Below are 20,957 nucleotides of genomic sequence, written 5' to 3'. Positions count from 1 at the left end.
GTGGTCTAGTTTCAATTGACTCACGCTTTCAACGATGAAAATACTAAATCTCCATAAAACCCCTTCTGATTAATTGTTTATTATATATATATAGTTGAAAGCATGAGTCCATTGAAGCTAGACCATCAAGGAAAACCTGGAAGCACTTTTTGACGACCGTTTCGTCCTGAGGAGTCCCACAATAGGACGAAACGGCCGTGTTGATTGGCTGTTTTGTCTTAGTATGAGACTCTTCAGTGATGTATATTCATGATCCATAATCTTTACAACTTTGTATTGATTATTATTTATTAGTATATAAATTTTGTAAAGATTTATAAGATAGATAGAAGTGGGATTTATGATATACATTTTGTTTTATGTAAAACTTCAATGTTGTTGTTCATCTTTGAACTTGAATTGTGTACTTACTTACTTACTTACGCTTGTTACTCCCAATGGAGCATAGGCCGCCAACCACCATTCTTCAACTTACTTTGTCCTACCTTTTTCCTTTCTAGTTCGATCAAATTATTGTTCATTCTTCTCATGTCTGTTCCCATGTCTCGGCATATTGTGTTTTTTTGGTCTTCCTCTTCTCCTTTGATCATGAGGATTCCACTTGAGGGCTTGTGTTGTGATGCAGTTGGATGATTTCCTCAATCATGCTAAACAGAAAAACTTGAATTTTGTATTTATAACAAAAGATTACTTAAATTTCTAAATATTCTATATGACTTATCAATAACTTTTGATAGACAAGTATTACGTACCAATTTTGTTATCCTAGTATAATATTGATCAAAACTATCCAGTGATCAGTCATGGTCTGAATGACTAAGGTTTTGAAACTGAACGATACGAGATAGGACCAACCAGGAAGCATCAGTTTCTTAAAAATATAGGTACATCACCTTGGCAACTTCACGTGGATCACATTTATGGTTACTGCTAATTCCAAGATTGATAAGAGAGGATGGCTGAACATGGGGTTGGCAACTTCATCATAAAACGCTAACACTTTGTTGAGATATGTCAAGTAACCATAAAACTGTATAGTTTTCTGTCAATTACTTTCAATCACAATCTTACAATGGAGCAGTACTTTGCTTTTATCATTGTGTCTTTTAGAATAAAACATACTTAACCATCAACTTTTATTATGTTTAACACTTTTTTGATATAAATTTCAAATTCAATATAAGTTCTAATGCATAAATGATTGAATGAACTAAATTGACTAGCTTAACAAAAGAATAAATTGTAAGCAAAGATGGATAGTGGCTAGCAATGGAATCCAAGACCCGTGTGTTTCGTCCTGTTTGGGACTCGTCAGTTGGATGTACCTGCATCTCAGAGTTAATGTTCACTCTGGGACTCGAACTCAGTATCATTCCCTTCAAATGCTATCGCGTTATCTACTCAACTACTGAGTTCTGATAATCATTTGCTTGTGCAATGAGGTGAAGTTGAAATTCACTTAATATTGTTTGTTTGAATCTTCCCATTGATGTTTTAGCAATGCAATTGATCAGTCTCTTATTGACCATATGTACATACTGTGCATATTGCCTTCATATAGTATAAATTCATAAGCAGTATAAGCAAAGACAGATATTGGCTAGCAGTGGAATCCAGTTTGACGCGCATTTCGTCCTATTCGGGACTCGTCAGTTGGATGTACCTGCATCTCAGAGTTGATGTTCACTTTGGGACTCGAACCCAGTACCCTTTTGCTTCAAACACGATCGCGCTACCCACTCGGTCACTGAGTCCTGATAACTACTTGCTTGTGCAATGGGGTGAAGTTTAAATTCACTTAGTATTGTTTGTTTGAATCTTCCAATTCAGGCTTTGAATTAAAGTGAATCGAAATCTGAAATAAGAAAATCTTTATATTATTGACCAACAGATTGATTCAACCGATTCATATTACATAACATGTAGTATAAGATGTGGTATCCACGGATAGAAATCAATAAAATTTTGGAGAGAGAGAGAGAGAGAGAGGTACCTAAGAAATTATTATCATAAGAGATTATCCATTACTATTCAATACGTGTCTAAGTTTAAAGAGATTGTGTTCTACAAACTGTGATCAATTAAAGAACAAATAAGGTTAATAATAGTATCTTTCTAATTCATAATAATTAGCTAACTATTAACTAGGTACTGAAAATGAACGTGTGCCAATTATGTTATTATCTAGTGACTGATTAATATCGTAGAGACGTGCTCTCTTAATGACTTAAACACCTTTATTTCAATCGTTTTTTTTTTAAAATTAAGTGTTAACACAACCTATAAGTCAGGTACTATGATAAATTAGTTGCCATAGTGATCTCTTTTGTCATGTGATGGAAACATTCATTATTATATTCAAAGAAAACGTTTTATACTTACTTACTTACTTACTTACGCCTGTTACTCCACAATGGAGCATTGGCTGCTGACCAGCATTCTACAACCCAGTCTGTCCTACCTCTTCCTTTCTAGTTCTATCCAATTCCTGTCCATTCATCTAATGTCTGTCTCCATTTCTCGGCATAATGTGTTCTTTGGTCTTCCTCTTCTCCTTTTGGCGTTGAGGATTCCATGTGAGTGCTTGTCTTGTGACGCAGTTCGGTGATTTCCTTAATGTGTGTCCTATCCACTTCCAGCGCTTCTTCCTGATTTATTCCTCCACTAGATGGGATCTGGTTTGTTCTTTCTCACAATAGGTTATTGCTGATAGTGTCTGGTCAACTGATCCGACGTATTTTGCGTAAACAACTGTTTGTTAATAAACACCTGTATCTTTTGGATGATGGCTTTCGTAGTTCTACACGTCTCCGACCCATACAGTAGAACTGTCTTGATATTTGTATTGAAAATTCTGATCTTCGTGTTGATTGACAATTGTCTTGAATTGCAGATGTTGTTCAGTTGTGAATATGCTGTTCTTGCTTTGCCGATGCGCGTTTTCACATCTGCATTAGATCCACTGTGTTCATCGATGATGCTGCCGAGATATGTAAAGGTTTTCACATCCTCCAATGCTTCTACGTCAAGTGTAGTTTGATCGGTCCATGATATATTGTATCGGAGAGTTTTGCTTTTTCCTTTGTTTATATTGAAATCTACTGCTGCTGGGCAAAAAGTTTTATATTGTTCGTAAAAAGCATTCGTTGATCAACTACAGGTTTGTGTACTACTATTCTACGACATTAATTTTGTCAGTATTCAACTTAGTAAAGCAAATAAATGTATACAACTGTTCTAAGTACTATGATCATCAACATATATATTTTCATATAACCGTCTATTAAATTAAACAGTATGATTTCACAGTACTAACTTACTTATGCCTGTCAAACTTCATGGAGGAGCATAGGCCGCCCACCAACATTCTCACAGTAATAATCTTTTATTAACGTCTTTCAGAACTGATTGCTCATAATAAAAGTTTACTATTTTCTTATTAGATACCTGGTAAACTGTCAATTTTCACAATAATTAACCTGTTTCTACTTACTAATGTAGTTGTACAATATATTTGTCGTATTGACTTTTCTTAATCATTCATCCATTAAGGTTGTACTGTATTGGTGAAAACATTCGATATTCATCCAATAGATAATAGAAACGAATAACAATTCAACTATCTCGGTTTTGGAGACTGGGTAGTATCTCTAACCCTCACAGCCGTTATATACCACATTAACCTGTGTTGTGTCAGTAGATTGATGAGTGTGGCATATGTTACAGATGACCGATCATTGACAGTATCGATGTTCTGTTCTGGTTGACATGAAATTGAACTGAGAGATAGTTGGAAATAGATTAACCAATACATGGCTTCAATCCATTAAGTCATTCACTGTTGAGTTCAGCTGTGTCAGGAGATATAGACTTCCAAGTAAAGGTTCATCCTCAACCTTTGGAGACGGTGATCTACATCGGTCAAAATAAACACACTAATGTATATACATTGATTCCCTTTACTCTTATAAAATCTTGAGCTTCAATATTATTCCATACGGTTTATTCCAACAATTCACTTACTCTTTTTAAGTCGTATCTTCTATATTCCATCTATTTCAACATGTTATCTCCTACTATTATGCTTACTTACTTACCTACTTAAGTCTGTTACCCCACATCGTGAAAAAGTATAGGCTGTCCACCAGCATTCTCCATCTAATTCTGTCCTGGTCAATCCTTTGAAGTTGTTTCCAGTTGCTATTCATAGTTTTTATGACTGCTTTCAATTTTCGACGCTGTGTGTTCTTCAGCCTTCTTCTTTTCTGTTTCTTTTCAGGATTCCAAGTTAGTGCTTGCTTCGTGATGTAGTTTCATGATTTCCGTGATGTTTCTCCTATCCATGTTCATCGTCTTTTCCTAAATTCCTCCTCATCTGGAAGTTGGTTTGTTCTTTCCCATAGTAGACTGTCGCTGATGGCATTCGGTTAACAACGGACATCGAGAATCTTGTGTGGACGATTGCTTATAAACACTTGTACATTTTTGATAATGATTGCAGTAGTTCTCCATGTTTCAGCTCCGCAAAATAGAACTAACTTTCTTGACGTTCGTATTGAATATTGTGACATTGATAATGTTTGACAGTTGTTTTGATTTCCATATACTATTCAACTGTAGGAATGCTGTCCTTAATCCGCCAATCCCTGTCTTTACATCTGAATCAGATCCTCTACGTATATCGATGCTGCTTCCCAAGTACGTGAAAGTTTCCACTTCTTCCAGAGTTTCTCCATCCATTGTGATTGGGTTGGTTGTCGTTCTCTGTGTTGTACTTTCCTTTGTGTATGCTGATGCAGAGACTGGTGCTAAACTAGTTGTCTTCATCTGCATTAGTTGGTGTGCATGGGGTAGAAGAGCTAGACCATCTGCTCAGTCCAAATCATATAGTTGCATGTAAGCTGTCCATTTTATTCCATGATTCCTGTCAGATATCTAAGTTTTCATAATCCAATCAACCAAGTAGAAGAAAGAGAAAGGGTGAGAATATGCAGCCCTGGTTGAAACCGTTCCTCACTTGGAACGCATCTGTCAGGTCTCTTCCATGTACGAATTTGCAGACTAGTCCGTTGTATGAATCCCATATGATGTTGACGATCTTCTCAGGTACACCATAATGTCGAAGAAGGTTCCTTAAATTTATCCATCTGTAGCTCTCCTAGCGTTACCGCCGGTCCCAAGCCCGAGTGAAGGAAGAGGGTTGGGCATGGAGTTGAATTTCGAGATCTTATTCATATTTATAAAATTTAAATAGCAGTGAGTTAAACAATTCACGTGCTATATTATCGAAACAAACAATAACCTACTGCTTTTCTTAATAGTTGAGATCATGATTCATTTGAAGTTAGACTACCATGAAAAACCTGGAAACATTGGACGGCCATTTCATTCTATTGTAGGACTCCTCCGTAGTGCGCATTCACGATCTCTCCTCACGAGATTCGAAACCCACGACTTATCGGTCTCTTGCGCGAATGATTAACCTATATACCACTACTATTTTTGACAAATAATTAGTGATTATTATATTCTATTCTAATATCAAATGAAAATATTAAGGCATTATTTTACTGTTAATTTAGTTGTATAGTTTTACATTTAAATGAACTAATAAGATATAACAATACACCAAGTGTACTCAATGTTGGCAGAAAGTAACTCAAATTGGTGGATATGTCACTCGATTTCGTGGATCGGTTGAAGTTAGACATTAACACCCTTGGATGCCAGCCGACTCAGTGGTCTAGAGGGTAAGTGCTCGCGCGCGAAACTGATAGGTCCTATGGTTTGAATCTCGTGAGGCAAGATCGTAATTGCGCACTGTGGAGGAGTCCCATAATAGAACGAAATGGCCGTCCAATGCTTCCAAGTTTTCCATGGTGATCTAACTTTAATTGACTCATGATCTCAACTATTAAAATAAAAGCTAATTTATAATTATCATCAACAGAAGAATCGGTAAATAGATAGAATATATATGAAACAGTTGTTTTCATCATAAATTTAAGATTTCTCATTATTCTAATACAAAATATGTGACCTCTATGTTGTAGCCTTCTAGAAAACAAACTAAAAGTTACTAATGATGTTGAACTGTTTATTGATATTATGTAATGAATACAAATTGAATGTTGTAAGTTTATGGATTTCATGCAAGTAAATCCACTTGATAGACTTTATAAGTCTAAGCAAATTAAACACTCCTTTACTTACTCCTGTTACCCCACATCGTGTAGGAGCATAGGCAGCGCACCAGCATTCTCCACCCAACCTTTGTCCTGGGCAATCCTTTCCAGTTCTTTCCATTTGTTGCTCATCCTTTCCATATCTGCTTCTATTTCCTGGAGTTATGTGTTCTTTGGCTTTCCTCTTTTCCGCTTCCTTTCAGCATCTCAAGTTAGCGCTTGCCTCGTGATGCAGTTTGGTGATTTCTTCAATGTATGTCTGATCCACTTCCAACGTCTTTTCCTAATTTCCTCTTGAGCTTGAAGCTGGTTTATGCTCTGCCATAAAACGCTGTTGCTAATGGTATCCGACCAGTGAATGTTGAGTATTTTGCGCAGACAATTGTTTATAAATACTTGTACCTTATTGACAATGGATGTAGTAGTTCTCCACGTTTCAGTAAATTGAATACCTGTGCTCATAAATAACCTTAAGGTTAAGCGGTAGATGGGAAATTAATAATCAGATATACTACTGGAAGAATTCGATTATAAAGCTATTTAAAGTCTTAAATTACATGCCCCCTGATTGTGTCAAAAGAACAATCGTATGTATACCAATGATTTGTGTACTTTCATATTGGGCTTCTTCAATCATTATCTTAATCGTTCTTTAGTCTTTCCATTTACATAACTCGTTGGATAAGCCTATAGTAAGTGTGTTTGTTTGAATGGGACAATGTAACTCTTAACAGAACTATCCAGTGATAGGTGAATATGAATTATTCTTCTACTGATTCATTTTTGTATTGGTTGTTTGAATCTTCCCGTTGATGTTTAGGAATGTGATCGATCAGTCTCTTATCGACATATGTACATTCATCTTTGGTTATAATGCTTGTGACTTCAGGTAATATCGAAACAATCAGTATAAGATGCACATATCAATAAGAGACTAATCAGTTGTAGTCCTAAACATCAATCGGAAAATTTAAACAACATATCTGACTAGATTAAAACTCACCCCATTACTTAGATCAGTGACTATCTGAACTTAGTAGCTAGGTAGATAATGTAATGGTATTTGAAAAAAGATGGTATTGCCTCCGAGTCATGTAGTGAACATCAACCCCAGGATGTATGTACATCTAGCTGATGAGTCCCAAGTAGGACGAAGCACGAATCCCATCTCTACGTATACTCACCTACTAATTTTAGACTATGACAAAAACGCAATTTTTTTCAAATCTCTTACTTGAGTAAATTTAGTCCACTTTTAATTGAACCATTTGGAGAGAAAATTTAATTATGATGTTACATTTCTGATGGAAGAAAGACATTTATTACATGGATCAGTAACTTTATCAATACTTAAGTCATTTTTTTGAACGGACTTACTAACTTACTTACGCCTGTTACTCCCAACGGAATATAGGCCGCTAAAAACCATTCTACAACACACCCTGTCCTACCCCTTCCTTCCTAGTTCTATCCAATTGCTGTTCATTCTTCTCATGTCTGTCTCCGTTTCTGAGCGTAATGTGTTCTTTGGTCTTCCTCTTCTCCTTTGACCTTCAGGATTCCATGTGAGGGCTTGCTTTGTGATGCAGTTGGCTGCCTTCATCAATATGTGTTCTATCCACTTCCAGCACTTCTTCCTCATTTCTTCCTCCACTAGATGGAATCTGGTTTGTTCTCTCCCACAGTAGAATGTTGCTGATAGTGTCTGGCCAACGGGTTCGAAGTATTTTGCGTAGACAACTGTTAATATACACTTGTATCTTCTGAATGATGGCCTTCGTAGTTCTCTAGGTTTCCTCCCCATATAGTAGAACTGTCTTGAAATTTGTATTGAGAATTCTGATCTTGGTGTTGGTTGACAGTTGTTTTGAGTTCGAGATGTTTTTCAATTGTACATATGCTGCTCTTGTTTCGCCGATCCGCGTCTTCACATTTTGCTATGAGGTTTTCTTTTATAGTCTTTATCCAATCCGAAAAAGAACACAGGAAGAGTGAATACTAGACTTATTCAAAAGCTATCTTAATAAAATTTGAATGAAACTACTTACAACTTACTTGTAAATGATTAGATTAATCTAAACAAGTATATGTTGTTTTAAGCTTAGCTTTGTTATTTGCTCTTGCTGACAAATTCAAACTATATCTAATTTCATTGAGATCATAAATCTATTAAAGTCAAACTATCACTGGAAACTTGGAAATACTGAAAGGCTGTTTCGTCCTAGTACGAGACTCTTCAGTAGTGGGTATGCAAGATTTTGTACTGAGGACTCGAACCCAGAACCTTCGGTCTCGTGTGCAAACGTTTAACCTCCATATTATTGATCTGGCACCTGACAGTGTTTATGGATAACTCCAAGTCTAAATCCTGGTCCCACATGCGGGATCGTGGGTGTGCATCGCTGAGGAGTCCCATATTAATGTAGTGGACAACAACGCGGGTGGGGATAATCGAATGTATTTAAGCAAACATTACAGACTATCTCACTAAAATCTGATAACCATACAACAAACAGTTAATTTGCAAAATAACAATCAATTGTCTCAATCTTGACTTTTCCTTCTGTAAATATCAGCCCATCTTATCTGATTTCATTGTTCATGCATTTTTGTACTGATTTCGCTTTATTCTTATTTTTTCCTTATCGATCCTCTGCCAAAATACATTCTATCCCTGACCATCACCATATACTACTTATGTGGTTATAAATAACCCACGCCATAATAGTACCTTCGTTTACAATGTTATAGATATAATAAATGTATTTACATACTGCCCATCTTCATGAAGAGACAAACTAGTAGGTCGAATCAGTTCTTCCAAGAAAGTGCACGGACACCTTGTAAACGAGTCCCAACTAACATGAAATATAAGTCCAGGATTATTTGTCCACTACATCTTACTATCTAACATCTCAATATAGTACACGCGATATGATATTGGTTAATAATCAATCAATCAATCAGTCATATTAATCTGCTTATCAACGATTTCCTTAAGCTTTCAGTTAAAGAATCACAATGAAATATATAAATCGTTACTCTTAATTTGGTGTGGGGGGAACATTGTCAAATTCATTATTTCTATTCTATTATTTGTAATTTATAGAAATCCATAAGAACAAAGTCACTCCTCCTGGTATTCATCCGACAAGAAAAATGGAAAGACGATCAGCTCCTCCATTTGTAAGTTTTGAATAGAAAGTATGTCTGATTACTTTATTCATAGTTTCTCTTATTGCATACATTTTGTATCTGTTGTTGTTCAGTAATATTAATCAAACTTTTAGATCATTGAAAAGGTTCTTATATCATCAGAGGATATGCGATGGACGAAATTAAAGTCTGAAGTATTACAGCTATCATTTACTATTTTACTTTACTTTACTTAAACATATAAATATTGGTACAAAAAGGCAACAGATATATATGCGACACACAAATCTCATTTGATTTGTGTGAGCGCTGTGATACTACCCAGGTGCTCAAACTGAAGCAGGTGGTTTTCTTAGGGGGTCACACCCGGAGACTTTGACCTATAGGTCTGATCCACAAGACAGTGGAGCATCGTGAGGAGATGCAGTTTCATGGTAGCCAGTGACCAACGATTGATTCATATGTCATTTGTTCCCTTAGGTTACTGGAGCTTATGTGCACCATTGGTTTGGAATCAGGGTTTTCCAACTCCCCCTCTATGTGAACTTTCTGTGTCCACCAACCCGATTTTACTTTAAGGTTATAAAAATGGCCTTCGTAGATTATTGGTATTTGATAATAAATTCTTCCTAAACATTGCTCGTGTATGCTGTAATCAGTGGGCGAAAGGTACCGAAGTCAAACATACACAGTTAAAGATATCAAATGGGTTGATAAGGTGGCGAATCTCCAACGACTGAGGTGGTCGAGATATGTAATACGTATTCTCAAGTGTCAACTATCTCTATCCTTGACATTTACTGGTGTGGCAGTTGGCTGAAAGAAAGCTAAGGGTGGTCGTGTATCAATACTAAATTTCAGACACCTACCACTATAACAAAACGATAGAAGGAGAGGCTATATACACGTGATCATGTGAGAGCATTTTGAGAGGGAGAGCGGACTATCCTCACTCTCGGCTTTATCAGGGCATTTGGAGGCTATAGCCTCAACAGATTTGTTTTCGTCCTTAAAACTGACACAAGACTTTGTAGAAAAAAATGAAATAAGGTTGTATCAATAGTTAACAGCCTAAAATATAGCTATTTTATGTAAAGTGTTTTGTTATACTGTGTATGTATCATCAACCGAAAGTGAAATGTCTGGTGGCAGAAGGTTAAAAAGATAGAAGAAAAGAGAACGAGAATAGAGAATGATTGTTGTGAAAATGAAGAAACAGTCAAGTCTGAGATAATTGATTAACATTTTGTAAATGAAGCATTAACTGTATGGTTCTCAGATTTTTACTAAGAGATTATGTAATTTTGTGTCCATATACATTCGGTTGTCCCCACTGGTGTTCTCATTCATTATAATATTACTTCTATTATTATTATTATTATTATTATCATTATAACTATCGCTAATGCTATTTCACAGTATTCTCACTTATTGTACCATTAGGAACCAGAGAGCACTACATAGGTGTTTAGCACTAGTATGAGACTCACTATCAGTGAGCAACCATAACTTTAGTAGCGATCAAACCTTAGCCCCTCGGATCTCATGGTAAATGGTAAACCATTAGGACGATTATGTCGGTGAACAATAGTGCAATTTCAAAGTCAAACAATTTGTGACAAAGTGAGATGGTGATCCGAAGCCCTTGGCGATAGCTGTTCGACTCTTAATATATGTGAACTATATCAGTCACAATCTCGGGAGTAGAGCCCTTGAAAACTATCTCGTAATAATTCACTGACGAGATGATTGTAGTTTAGTTAATGGGCTCGATACACTACGTAAACCGCGAATCACCAAATGACAAGTGATTATGATGGTCAAGAAATGGCTTTCATATCCAAGGAATGAGAAATGAATCACTAATAAGCTTATTTTGACTATATATAGATTAGGTCTAGCTATAATAGTCAAAGATTGGTGACATTTGGAGAACAGTTTGAAATCGAGAAGTTCAGAACAAATGTTTCTTCCGAAGATTATTATCTTATAGGGATGATGAAAGCCGACAGCCACTATCTTTTGTCTAAACAACACAAATACGTATCAGTAACTATAATCTTTAGGAATGATGAATGATGGATGATCGTAAACAGTCGGACGGTAACCCCTGAAACTTTGTTTCATTCAATAAGACATATCTGGTGGTTTTTAATTGGATATTTATTAAAAGATCTTAAGTGATAACCTTCAGTACCATAGTTAGAGATCATATAATTGAGATCAGTTGACCACCTATGAAACTGAAACGTTTATAAAAATCAATGATTGATCAATGATTTTCAAGTTTCTATTTGTATGTTGATAGTAAGTTCCAAATATGTTGAAGGTTAAGTCTAAAATTTCTAATTAATTAACCCCATTTACTAAATACCAAAAGAAAAAAAATCATTATAATATTGAGTTACTTAGCCTATTGAACATACTATAACTTTATTATCAGAAGGAGGTTTTGTGGAGATTTTAGTAATTCTATAGTTGAATTCATGAATCCATTGAAGCTGGGCCAGTGCTTTCAGGTATTCCATAGTGGTCTAACTTCAAATGACTCATGAATTCAACTATATAACTTCATTAACAAGATATCATCGATGGTGAAGTCGAAGAGTAATGGTGAGATTGGGTAACCCTATCTAACCCCACTGCTTGAATGGAACAATGGAGAAAGGATGATATTGTCTTACTGTGTGATAATGGTCAAGCCATGCAATCCGCACTTAATCAGTTGGCAATCATTGTCCGTAGGTATGGTATGCGCTTTGCACCTTCGAAGTGCAAAGTACTTCTACAAGACTGGTAGGATTCTAATCCTGTACTCATCCTGGGTGGTGAGCAGATTGAAGTAGTTGAGAAGTTCGTGTATCTAAGTAGCTGAATAAATGCTGGTGGTGGCGTGAGTGATAATAATAATATATATATCTTCTGAAAATAATAATTACATAATTCACGCCAATTTACAGGCATGATCAAGTTGATATAAATAGTAACATCAGATGTAGAGAACACATATGTGATATAAGACTGTTCTAAGTTTGCTAGTTCAGTAATTGTTTAGGTAATACATTTTTGACATGTATTACAGAAATCCAAGGCATCAGCAGAGAACTTTTAATTTTTTGTTTCTTAAATGGATAGCCTGTTGATTTATGAACGGTGTTATTGAAGGTTATTTCCAGTGCCAGAACGAATTATTGATAATTATCTACAACTAGAGAAAGCAAAATGAAACTAGAGAGCACGGAACAACAAAACAATGATTACCAAAATATGTCGGTCAGGTTTACCACTATTCATGTTAGATACTATTCAAATGAATTAAGGTTGCTAGGGACAGTGTTAACGTAAAGTGATAGCAGGTAAGGGGTTTTACTTAGGGAATTCACTAATAAGAATGGCTAAACATTTAAAGTTCCTATAATCTCACTTATGGAGTAAGATACACTTACGGGCGCTAGAACATTTAATGCATTTTCAGGGGAGCAGTATGCATCAATGCAGTGAACGAACAATGGAAGAGATTTTATCGTACGGATAGTTTGTGGTAGATTATTCCAGAGTCTAGAAAATTTACAGGCAGAGTAATTCCTATAGAGAGAAGATCTGGGATATGTTTGTTTCGCTAAAGACAAGGAGTTACGAATATCGTAATGTGAAGCTTCAGCATATTGAATCGCCTGGTTGGATGTGAAGGATAGTTTGTTAAGTAATTTGAAAAAGAAGATAAGGTTAAGTTTGAGTCTCCTCTTCCATAAAGGGTCGAATCCAACTTTATTACATCTAGAATTATAAGTCAAGGTACAATCAGTTCTATGAATACGAAGTGTAAATCATCTCTGTACTGATTTCAGCCTTAATTTATCCTTTATGCGCGCGCTACTAAGAATAAACGCTCAGTATTCTGGTAGTGGTCGAACACAAACTTTGTACATTAAAATATGTGATTCATTGTTAAAAAAGTTTCGAGTTATGTAACCTATAAGACGTTGAGACTTGGAAGTCTTGATATAGATTTGTTCTCTGAGCTGGATAGTTTGGTCGTGGAGCTTTCATCGTCCTTCTGAACGACATCATCAGCACAAACTTCGGGTAGAAGTGACGTATTTGAAAGCTCCACGACCAAACCATCCAGCTCAAAGAACAAACCTACATCAAAATCACCCACCTGAGCTACAAATCTTCACTTGGAAGTCTGTTTCAATATCTGTTCTGTAAACGATAAGTCGTAGGAGTACCTAACTCCTAAGTCTACTACTGTATGTAGCCTAGATAACATTTCATCATTTATGGTAAGATCTTAATTGTATGATGATGTATCACCGAAGCATATCCATCCACATTTAGCTGTATTAAGCTCCAGCTACCATTTTGAGCATCACTGTACTACATGACATCAAGTACTATTCATTCATTAATTAGTATAGAATGACTAATAAAGTAAATTGGGCTAAATATAAACATTTCAATATAGTTGTACACTTCTTAAATGTAATCTCATGCTTATCAAGTACCATTTCAAAACACAGTTTACATTAAATGACACCTATCAACAATGAATGATTTGATTGAATGATTTTTATATTGTATCATCAACATGATAAATGAATGACGTACTTCATATGAATCACAAGACAATATATGGAGTTACTTGTATAACAAAACATAGTAAACATTTAGAATTTCTTTCCTTTTTTTTGTTTCTAATGTTAAGTATATAGGATAGAAAGATGAGACTAGGCAACAGATATGTATGCACCACACGAATCTCATTTGATTTGTGTGAGCGCTGTGATACTGCCTAGGTGCTCAAACTGAAGCAAATGGTTTTCTTAGGGGGACACACCCGGAGACTTTGACCTATAGGTCTGATCCATAAGGCATTGGAGCATCGTAAGGAGATGCAGTTCCATGGTAGCCAGTGACCAACGATTGATTCATATGTCATTTGTTCCCTTAGGTTACTGGAGCTTATGTGCACCATTGGTTTGGAATCAGGGTTTTCCAACTCCCCCTCTATGTGAACTTTCTGTGTCCACCAACCCGATTTTACTTTAAGGTTATAAAAATGGCCTTCGTAGATTATTGGTATTTGATAATAAATTCTTCCTAAACATTGCTCGTGTATGCTGTAATCAGTGGGCGAAAGGTACCGAAGTCAAACATACACAGTTAAAGATATCAAATGGGTTGATAAGGTGGCGAATCTCCAACGACTGAGGTGGTCGAGATATGTAATACGTATTCTCAAGTGTCAACTATCTCTATCCTTGACATTTACTGGTGTGGCAGTTGGTTGAAAGAAAGCTAAGGGTGGTCGTGTATCAATACTAAATTTCAGACACCTACCACTATAACAAAACGATAGAATAAAAGTTTAAGATACGCGATTCTGTCTTTGTAGGTTATATATAACAAGAAAATCGATATCATCTGTAAACTCTAGCTCTGAACTCTTAATCCCGAAAAAAACTTTAATCAAATGCCATTATGTTTTATGGACAAACTAATCCGATAGCACCTCCTGTATATTTGAGCTGAATCCATTTATCAATAGGGCTACACATCATTTTTACATTATAGCTGGTGACAATTATTGAAAAAAACCCTAACCTTAGCTGAGAACAATATGGAAATCTGGAAATACTGAAAGGCTGTTTCGCCCCAGTATGGGACTCTTCTGTAGTGGATATGCAAGATCCTGTACTGAGGACTGGTACCCAGAACCTTCGGATTCACGCGCAAACTCCTAACCTCCAGATTATTGATCTGGCACCTGACAGCGTTAATGTACAACTAAAAGTCCAAATTCTAGTCCCACGTGGGTGGTGGGTGCACATCGCTGCTTACTTACTTACTTACGCCTGTTAGCCCCAATGGAGCATAAGCCACTGACCACCATTCTACAACCCACCCTGTCTTAACCCTTCCTTTCTAGTTCTATCCAGTTGTTGTTCATTCTTCTCATGTCTGTCTCCGTTTCTCGATGTAATGTGTTCTTTGGTCTTCCTCTTCCCCTTTGGCTTTGCGGATTCCATGTGAGGGCTTGTCTTGTGACGCAGTTGTGTGATTTCCTCAATGTGTGTCCTATCCATCCCATATTAGGACGAAACAGCAGTTTGGTCCTTTCAAATTTTCAATGATTGTCTAATATTAATCGGTTTGTTATCTCAATAAAAGTCAACAATCTATACAACCATATACTGATATATCTAATTTTCATTCCGTTTTTTTTTGCAGGATACAACCTCTGGTGCATTGAAAAACTGGTTTGATTTTTATAAAAAAAGTAACAGTATGAATTCGTATTCATTATCTGACCAATTAATAAATGATTGTCTATGTGAATTAAACCCAAATGTGCTAGTAAATTTATTAGGAGGGCGACAGAAATTATTCGATGAAAATTCACCTACACCTACACCATTATCTGCAATCTCAAGTCTTGATGAAATATTTCGACATAGATCAAATTCTTATTCACGTGTTGAAGAAATTCAACATCAAAATCTGCCAAATAATCAACCATTTGATAGTCAAGATTTAGCTAGTCTATTTTTTATTGAAGAATCATGGGAACAAATTGTTAAGTCTTCTTCAGTAAGTGAAGTTTTTTTTTTGTTACTTTTTGTTCTTTAGAGAATTGGTGGAGAGACTATAATTTATGAACGAGCCAATCAGGGGCGTTTGAGAGATTTCAAAGTCATGGCGCCAATTTCAGTACCTGACGCTCATGTACGTTCGGTTCGGGATTTCAGAGAAAACTTGACAATTAAGCGGCTACAACAAATGAGACTACTAAGAACTTCCTGTATTTGTAATTGCGGTAATTAAATGACTTGTAGACCTTCTGCAGATTACTGTGACTTTGTCCATCGATGTGACATATGTTGAAGGAAGACGTTTGCTAGGATAGGAACCTTTATCGCTGGATTCAGATTGAGACTAAGTCATATTTTAATGATTGCCGCCAACTGTATAATAAAAGCAGCAGTAACATTGGCTGCAATAATCGCAAATGTTACTGAAGCTATGGCTGTTCAGTGGTATGAGTATTGTAGGGACATATCCATAATAAAAATGATAAATTTACACAACCGGATTACAGATAAACAATAATGAAGCTATGTAGTCGAGGCTGAGAGGGTTTTGGTAACCTTATCATGGCTCCAGAGACAAACTATTATGGAGCCATATGGATGAGTTCCTCTACCTTATGCATTACGATTTCGGAACCTTTGAACCTTCTTCTAACCTTGTCGAGTTTTTGGACCATATAAAAGAAGTGTATCCATATATATATATTTTTACTCTATACTAATTGTTTTCTGATTGGCTAACATTTCTCAAGGTCACTTAAGATTCGTTCAAAGGTCGTCCACAAATTATAGTCTCGCCGAATCGGTGATATAGATGGATGAGGTCAAAGAAGTTCCTATTTTTGAATCCTTCAATAGTGATGTGACTTTTGTGTTCTTTCCCCAGGATCTGTTCTCCCCCCTGATTACGATGATTTTCTCGAATAAGAATTGAAAGGGAAAAGAATATGCATGTTTCAATAATCCAAACAAAAACGACCAAGGTATACTAATAGAGCATTAGAGTTTATATGGAATTTACCAGAATCTTCTAGTATCTACTCGATCCATTCATCAGCAATGACTAGTTGAAAATTGACTAGTTGAGGTATACCCCTTCAAGCATAATCTGAGCCTGCAGTAGTCAGGACAATGTCTTGCTTACAAACATTTTATTAAACGACTGAATACAATACACAGAAAATTATCCCTGTAATTATCCATAGCTTCTTAATTTATTAAGTACTAACTTGCTTAGGCCTGTTACCTCTCATGGAGGAGCATAGGCCGCTCATTAGCATTCTCCACATATATATATAGCTTTATTCACTATTATATTTTCGGTAAAATATAGAATTCTCAGAGCAAAGTACTTCAACACGTTTCCGTTTCATAGTTCTTCGTCGATCCTGACGATAAATATTGAGTGATCGCCAGTTAGAAGTGAGCAGTTCAGTCAGTCGACATCTGAATAATGTACATTCTTTTCCGTGTATAGTGACAGAGACCACGATATCTCTGATTAGGCCTTTTGTAACCTTTACATCTAAAGGTTGTATACTTTTTAGAAGCGCACCTGAATAGGTTGTGCGAATAATAGCCGTAATTGTGTATTAAAACAAGCAAAATATATATAGATGACAAGAACAAGTGACCCAGATGTTTAAACCGGCCGCATCACAAAACGTAGAGAAGACGAAACTGTTCAACGTTCGAAACGGCCTTTACCTAATGTTCAGCGGTCTTTGTCCAATCAGTTTCAAGAAAGCATTGGTTAAAACACTATTTTATAGGGTAGAAAGGATATGTACCATCGAAAAACTGGAAGAAGCATTGGTGAATCTGTGAATTGGTCAAATCTGTTGAAAAGTTACACATATTCATTAGTCCAGTGTTTATCACTTGTATTGAGTTCGCTATGCTTTTTCGTTTACCTCCCACTGCTACACATCTTCCATCTTGAATAAGATTTTGTACTACTCTTCATATTTTCTTATTCTTTACAGAAAATGACAAAACAACAACAAAAAAGACAATCAGCTATTTGGGAATTTATATACACTGAAGCAAACTATATCAAGTATTTACGTACTATTATAGATGTAAGTTATACATATGAAAAATGTTGTTGTATGGATTGATATTTGTGTGTTAGTTCAACAATATGCTTAATCCAGGACGAGCGTTTCGTCCTATTTGGGACTCGTCAGCTGTAATCATCATTTCAATAAAATTAATAGTACTTAAATGGTGATAAATATATCATATGATTCCTATAAAACTGATCAGTAGCTCACGTATGAGTGAATTCATAAATGTACTTAAATCTAGCAATCAATATGTACTAGTTACTCTCAAGGAACTGATGTTCTCTGTGCCATTCAAACAATACCAGCTAGATTCACGGTCTTAGACATCACTGGTGAGTTTTTCGGACTATGACTGATCTCCTACAGGATTGAGGTATTTGTAATTATTTGACTACTGATCGCTGACCATAGTCATATTTGTTCACTCTCAAGGATGATCGAATTTTATCGATGAAGTCAAATTCTCACTCATGGAATAGTTAATAAATAATGATAATGTGACGCATTTGGTAATTATACATCTGCGTACCCAACTTTGAGCTGCAATTTAGATGTGCGGAGATAAGTGATCCTAATCAGCTGTCTAAACCAAGTTAGGTGACGTTCAGTTTGAGATTGTCAAACTGAGATTTCTAGCACTCGTCACTGGCACTTGCCAACTAGTCTAAAACCTTGGTCTATAGTTTCATACTGACTAATTCCAACTGACTAACATCGCAGCATATTTTAGGTGTCGAGCTACTTGGACTGATGAACAAAATCCAATCACATTAACATCAAATGATTATGTGAACATGAATAAGGTTACGTAATAGATGAAAACATTTTATGACAGTTCTATTTACTTTTCCTTTCGTAACAAACTGTTTAGGCCTGAAATCTTTTCATCGCGATAGACTCTACAAACTGGAGTATAACTGATGTTTCTGTTTGTTAGTTATGTTTGGAATGTTTCAATGTGTCACACATGTAATTCAAGTTGTAAAACTAACCTTTGTAACTTTAGGTTGTGTGTAAATAACTTCAAGAGTTAATCATTCAACTGAAATTCAGATTACTTCTTTCATTACAAACAATATCAGTTATAGACGTTTTCAATCCAAGAGACTGAAAGGTGGTTAGTAATTCTGAAGTATATACTTTACTTACTTGTTACCCCCAATGAAGCATTGCTAGCTGACCACCATTCTCCAACCCAATCTGTCCTACCCCTTTCTTTCTAGTTCTATCAAATTTCTGTTCATTCTTCTCATATCTGTCTCCATTTCTCGGCGTAATTTGTTCTTTGGTCTTGAAGATTCCATATGAGGGCTTGCCTTGTGATGCAGTTGGGTGATTTCCTCAATGTGTGTCCTACCCACATCCAGCACTCCTTCTTGATTTCTTCCTCCACCGGATGGAATCTGGTTTAATCTCTAGGTTACAAATCAATATTTTAGGTCATTAGTCAGTGAGGTCGAAATTTATCTACACCATATTTTGATTCATACTAATTCTTGATTGAAATAGTCTTATTAGATAATCTACTCTTTTATATAGTTGAGATCATGAGTCAGTTGAAGCTAGACCACTATGGAAAACCTGGAAGCACTGGACGGCTGTTTCGTCTTATTGTGGAACTCCTCAGCAGTGCTCATACACGATCTCGCGAGATTCGAACACAGGACATACCAGTCTCACGCACGAGCGCTCAACCTCTAGACCACTGAGCCGGCATCCAATGGTGCAATGTCTAGCTCCAACCAATCCGCGATTTTGAGCAACTGTTCACCAATTGTCTTCAGTGAGTTGATATCTCACAACAGACTTGGTTGAACTCTACTGGTCACTGCTTCCCACTAGAACTCAAGGAAACATTCCTTACAGTCAGTCACTAGTGAGCATATGATCATTATCAGAAGGAGGTTTTGTGGATATTTTAGTAATTTTATATAGTTGAGATCATGAGTCAGCTGAAGCTAAATCACTGGTTTGTCCTGGGTTCGAATCTCGTGAGGCGGGATCGTAGATGCGCATTGTCGAGGAGTCCCACAGTAGGATGAAACGTCCGTCTAGTGCTTCCAGGTTTTCCATGGTGGTCTAGCTTCAACATGAATCATGATCACAAGTATATAAAATTACTAAAATCTCCACGAAACTTCCTTCTGATAATATATTCTTTTGCTGAACCCTACAGTTCAATTACTTTACATTATATTTTAAGTTTGACTAAAACTGTATATAAATAGTGACACTTTTCATTGCCATTAATTCTCAACAGTCAATGGTCAGCTTTTGTCATCTGATATTCCGTGACTCAATGATAATATACAGTATTGAGGGTAACAATCCTCTTTGTTATGTATATTATATGTACATGGAAATGATGAATTAAATTTGAGCTTCGGTATGTAATTCAACCAGAGATCAAGGTATTGCATTTCGAAAGTGATATCGATTGAATTATAAAATTAATCTTTATTAAGATTCACTTTGTCACATTCAAACATCTTTGTATAACTAGACGAAGTAACATACATGTAAGCGGTTTTTAAAGATTGTTGAATTTTATAGTACATGTATTTTGAGCGTTATCACGAATCGATTGAAGTTGGGAATATACCCCGATAGATCCCAGTTTAAATGGTTTAAAGGTTGAACGCTCACTGACAATTATGAATGGTTTAGATTCGATCCTCATTGAAATCGTGGTTGCACTTCTGAGTAGTCTCATGATATGATAAAACAACTATCCAGTATTTCATGGTTTTCAATAGTTGTCAGTTTGTAATTCAGACTGTAAATTAATGTTTATGATCGTTGTAACAAGGGACAGCAATTCTACATTTGAAGAACATATGGAACTCAAAACAACTGTCAACTAATTTCAAAGTCAAAATCTTCAATACGAACGTCAAGACAGTCCTACTGTACGGAACTGAAACGTGGAAAACTACTACGACCATCATCAGGAA

The 20,957-nt window shown here is 36.0% G+C and overlaps 1 protein-coding gene across 1 annotated transcript in view; it reads left to right on the top strand.

Annotated features, from left to right (window-relative positions):
- Smp_136470 (putative rho/rac guanine nucleotide exchange factor) overlaps positions 1-20,957 on the top strand; it is a gene marked incomplete at both ends in the record, with an annotated part of 49,812 nt that overhangs the window by 6,742 nt on the left and 22,113 nt on the right. The window contains 3 exon segments of the mRNA XM_018790196.1: positions 9,295-9,371; positions 15,576-15,935; positions 17,920-18,015. Of these exon segments, the coding sequence (XP_018655564.1) occupies positions 9,295-9,371; positions 15,576-15,935; positions 17,920-18,015 (533 nt within the window).

Source organism: Schistosoma mansoni, chromosome W (assembly GCF_000237925.1).
Source record: "Schistosoma mansoni strain Puerto Rico chromosome W, complete genome".
Lineage (NCBI taxonomy): Eukaryota > Metazoa > Platyhelminthes > Trematoda > Strigeidida > Schistosomatidae > Schistosoma > Schistosoma mansoni.
This window is presented reverse-complemented; position numbering and strand designations above follow the sequence as displayed.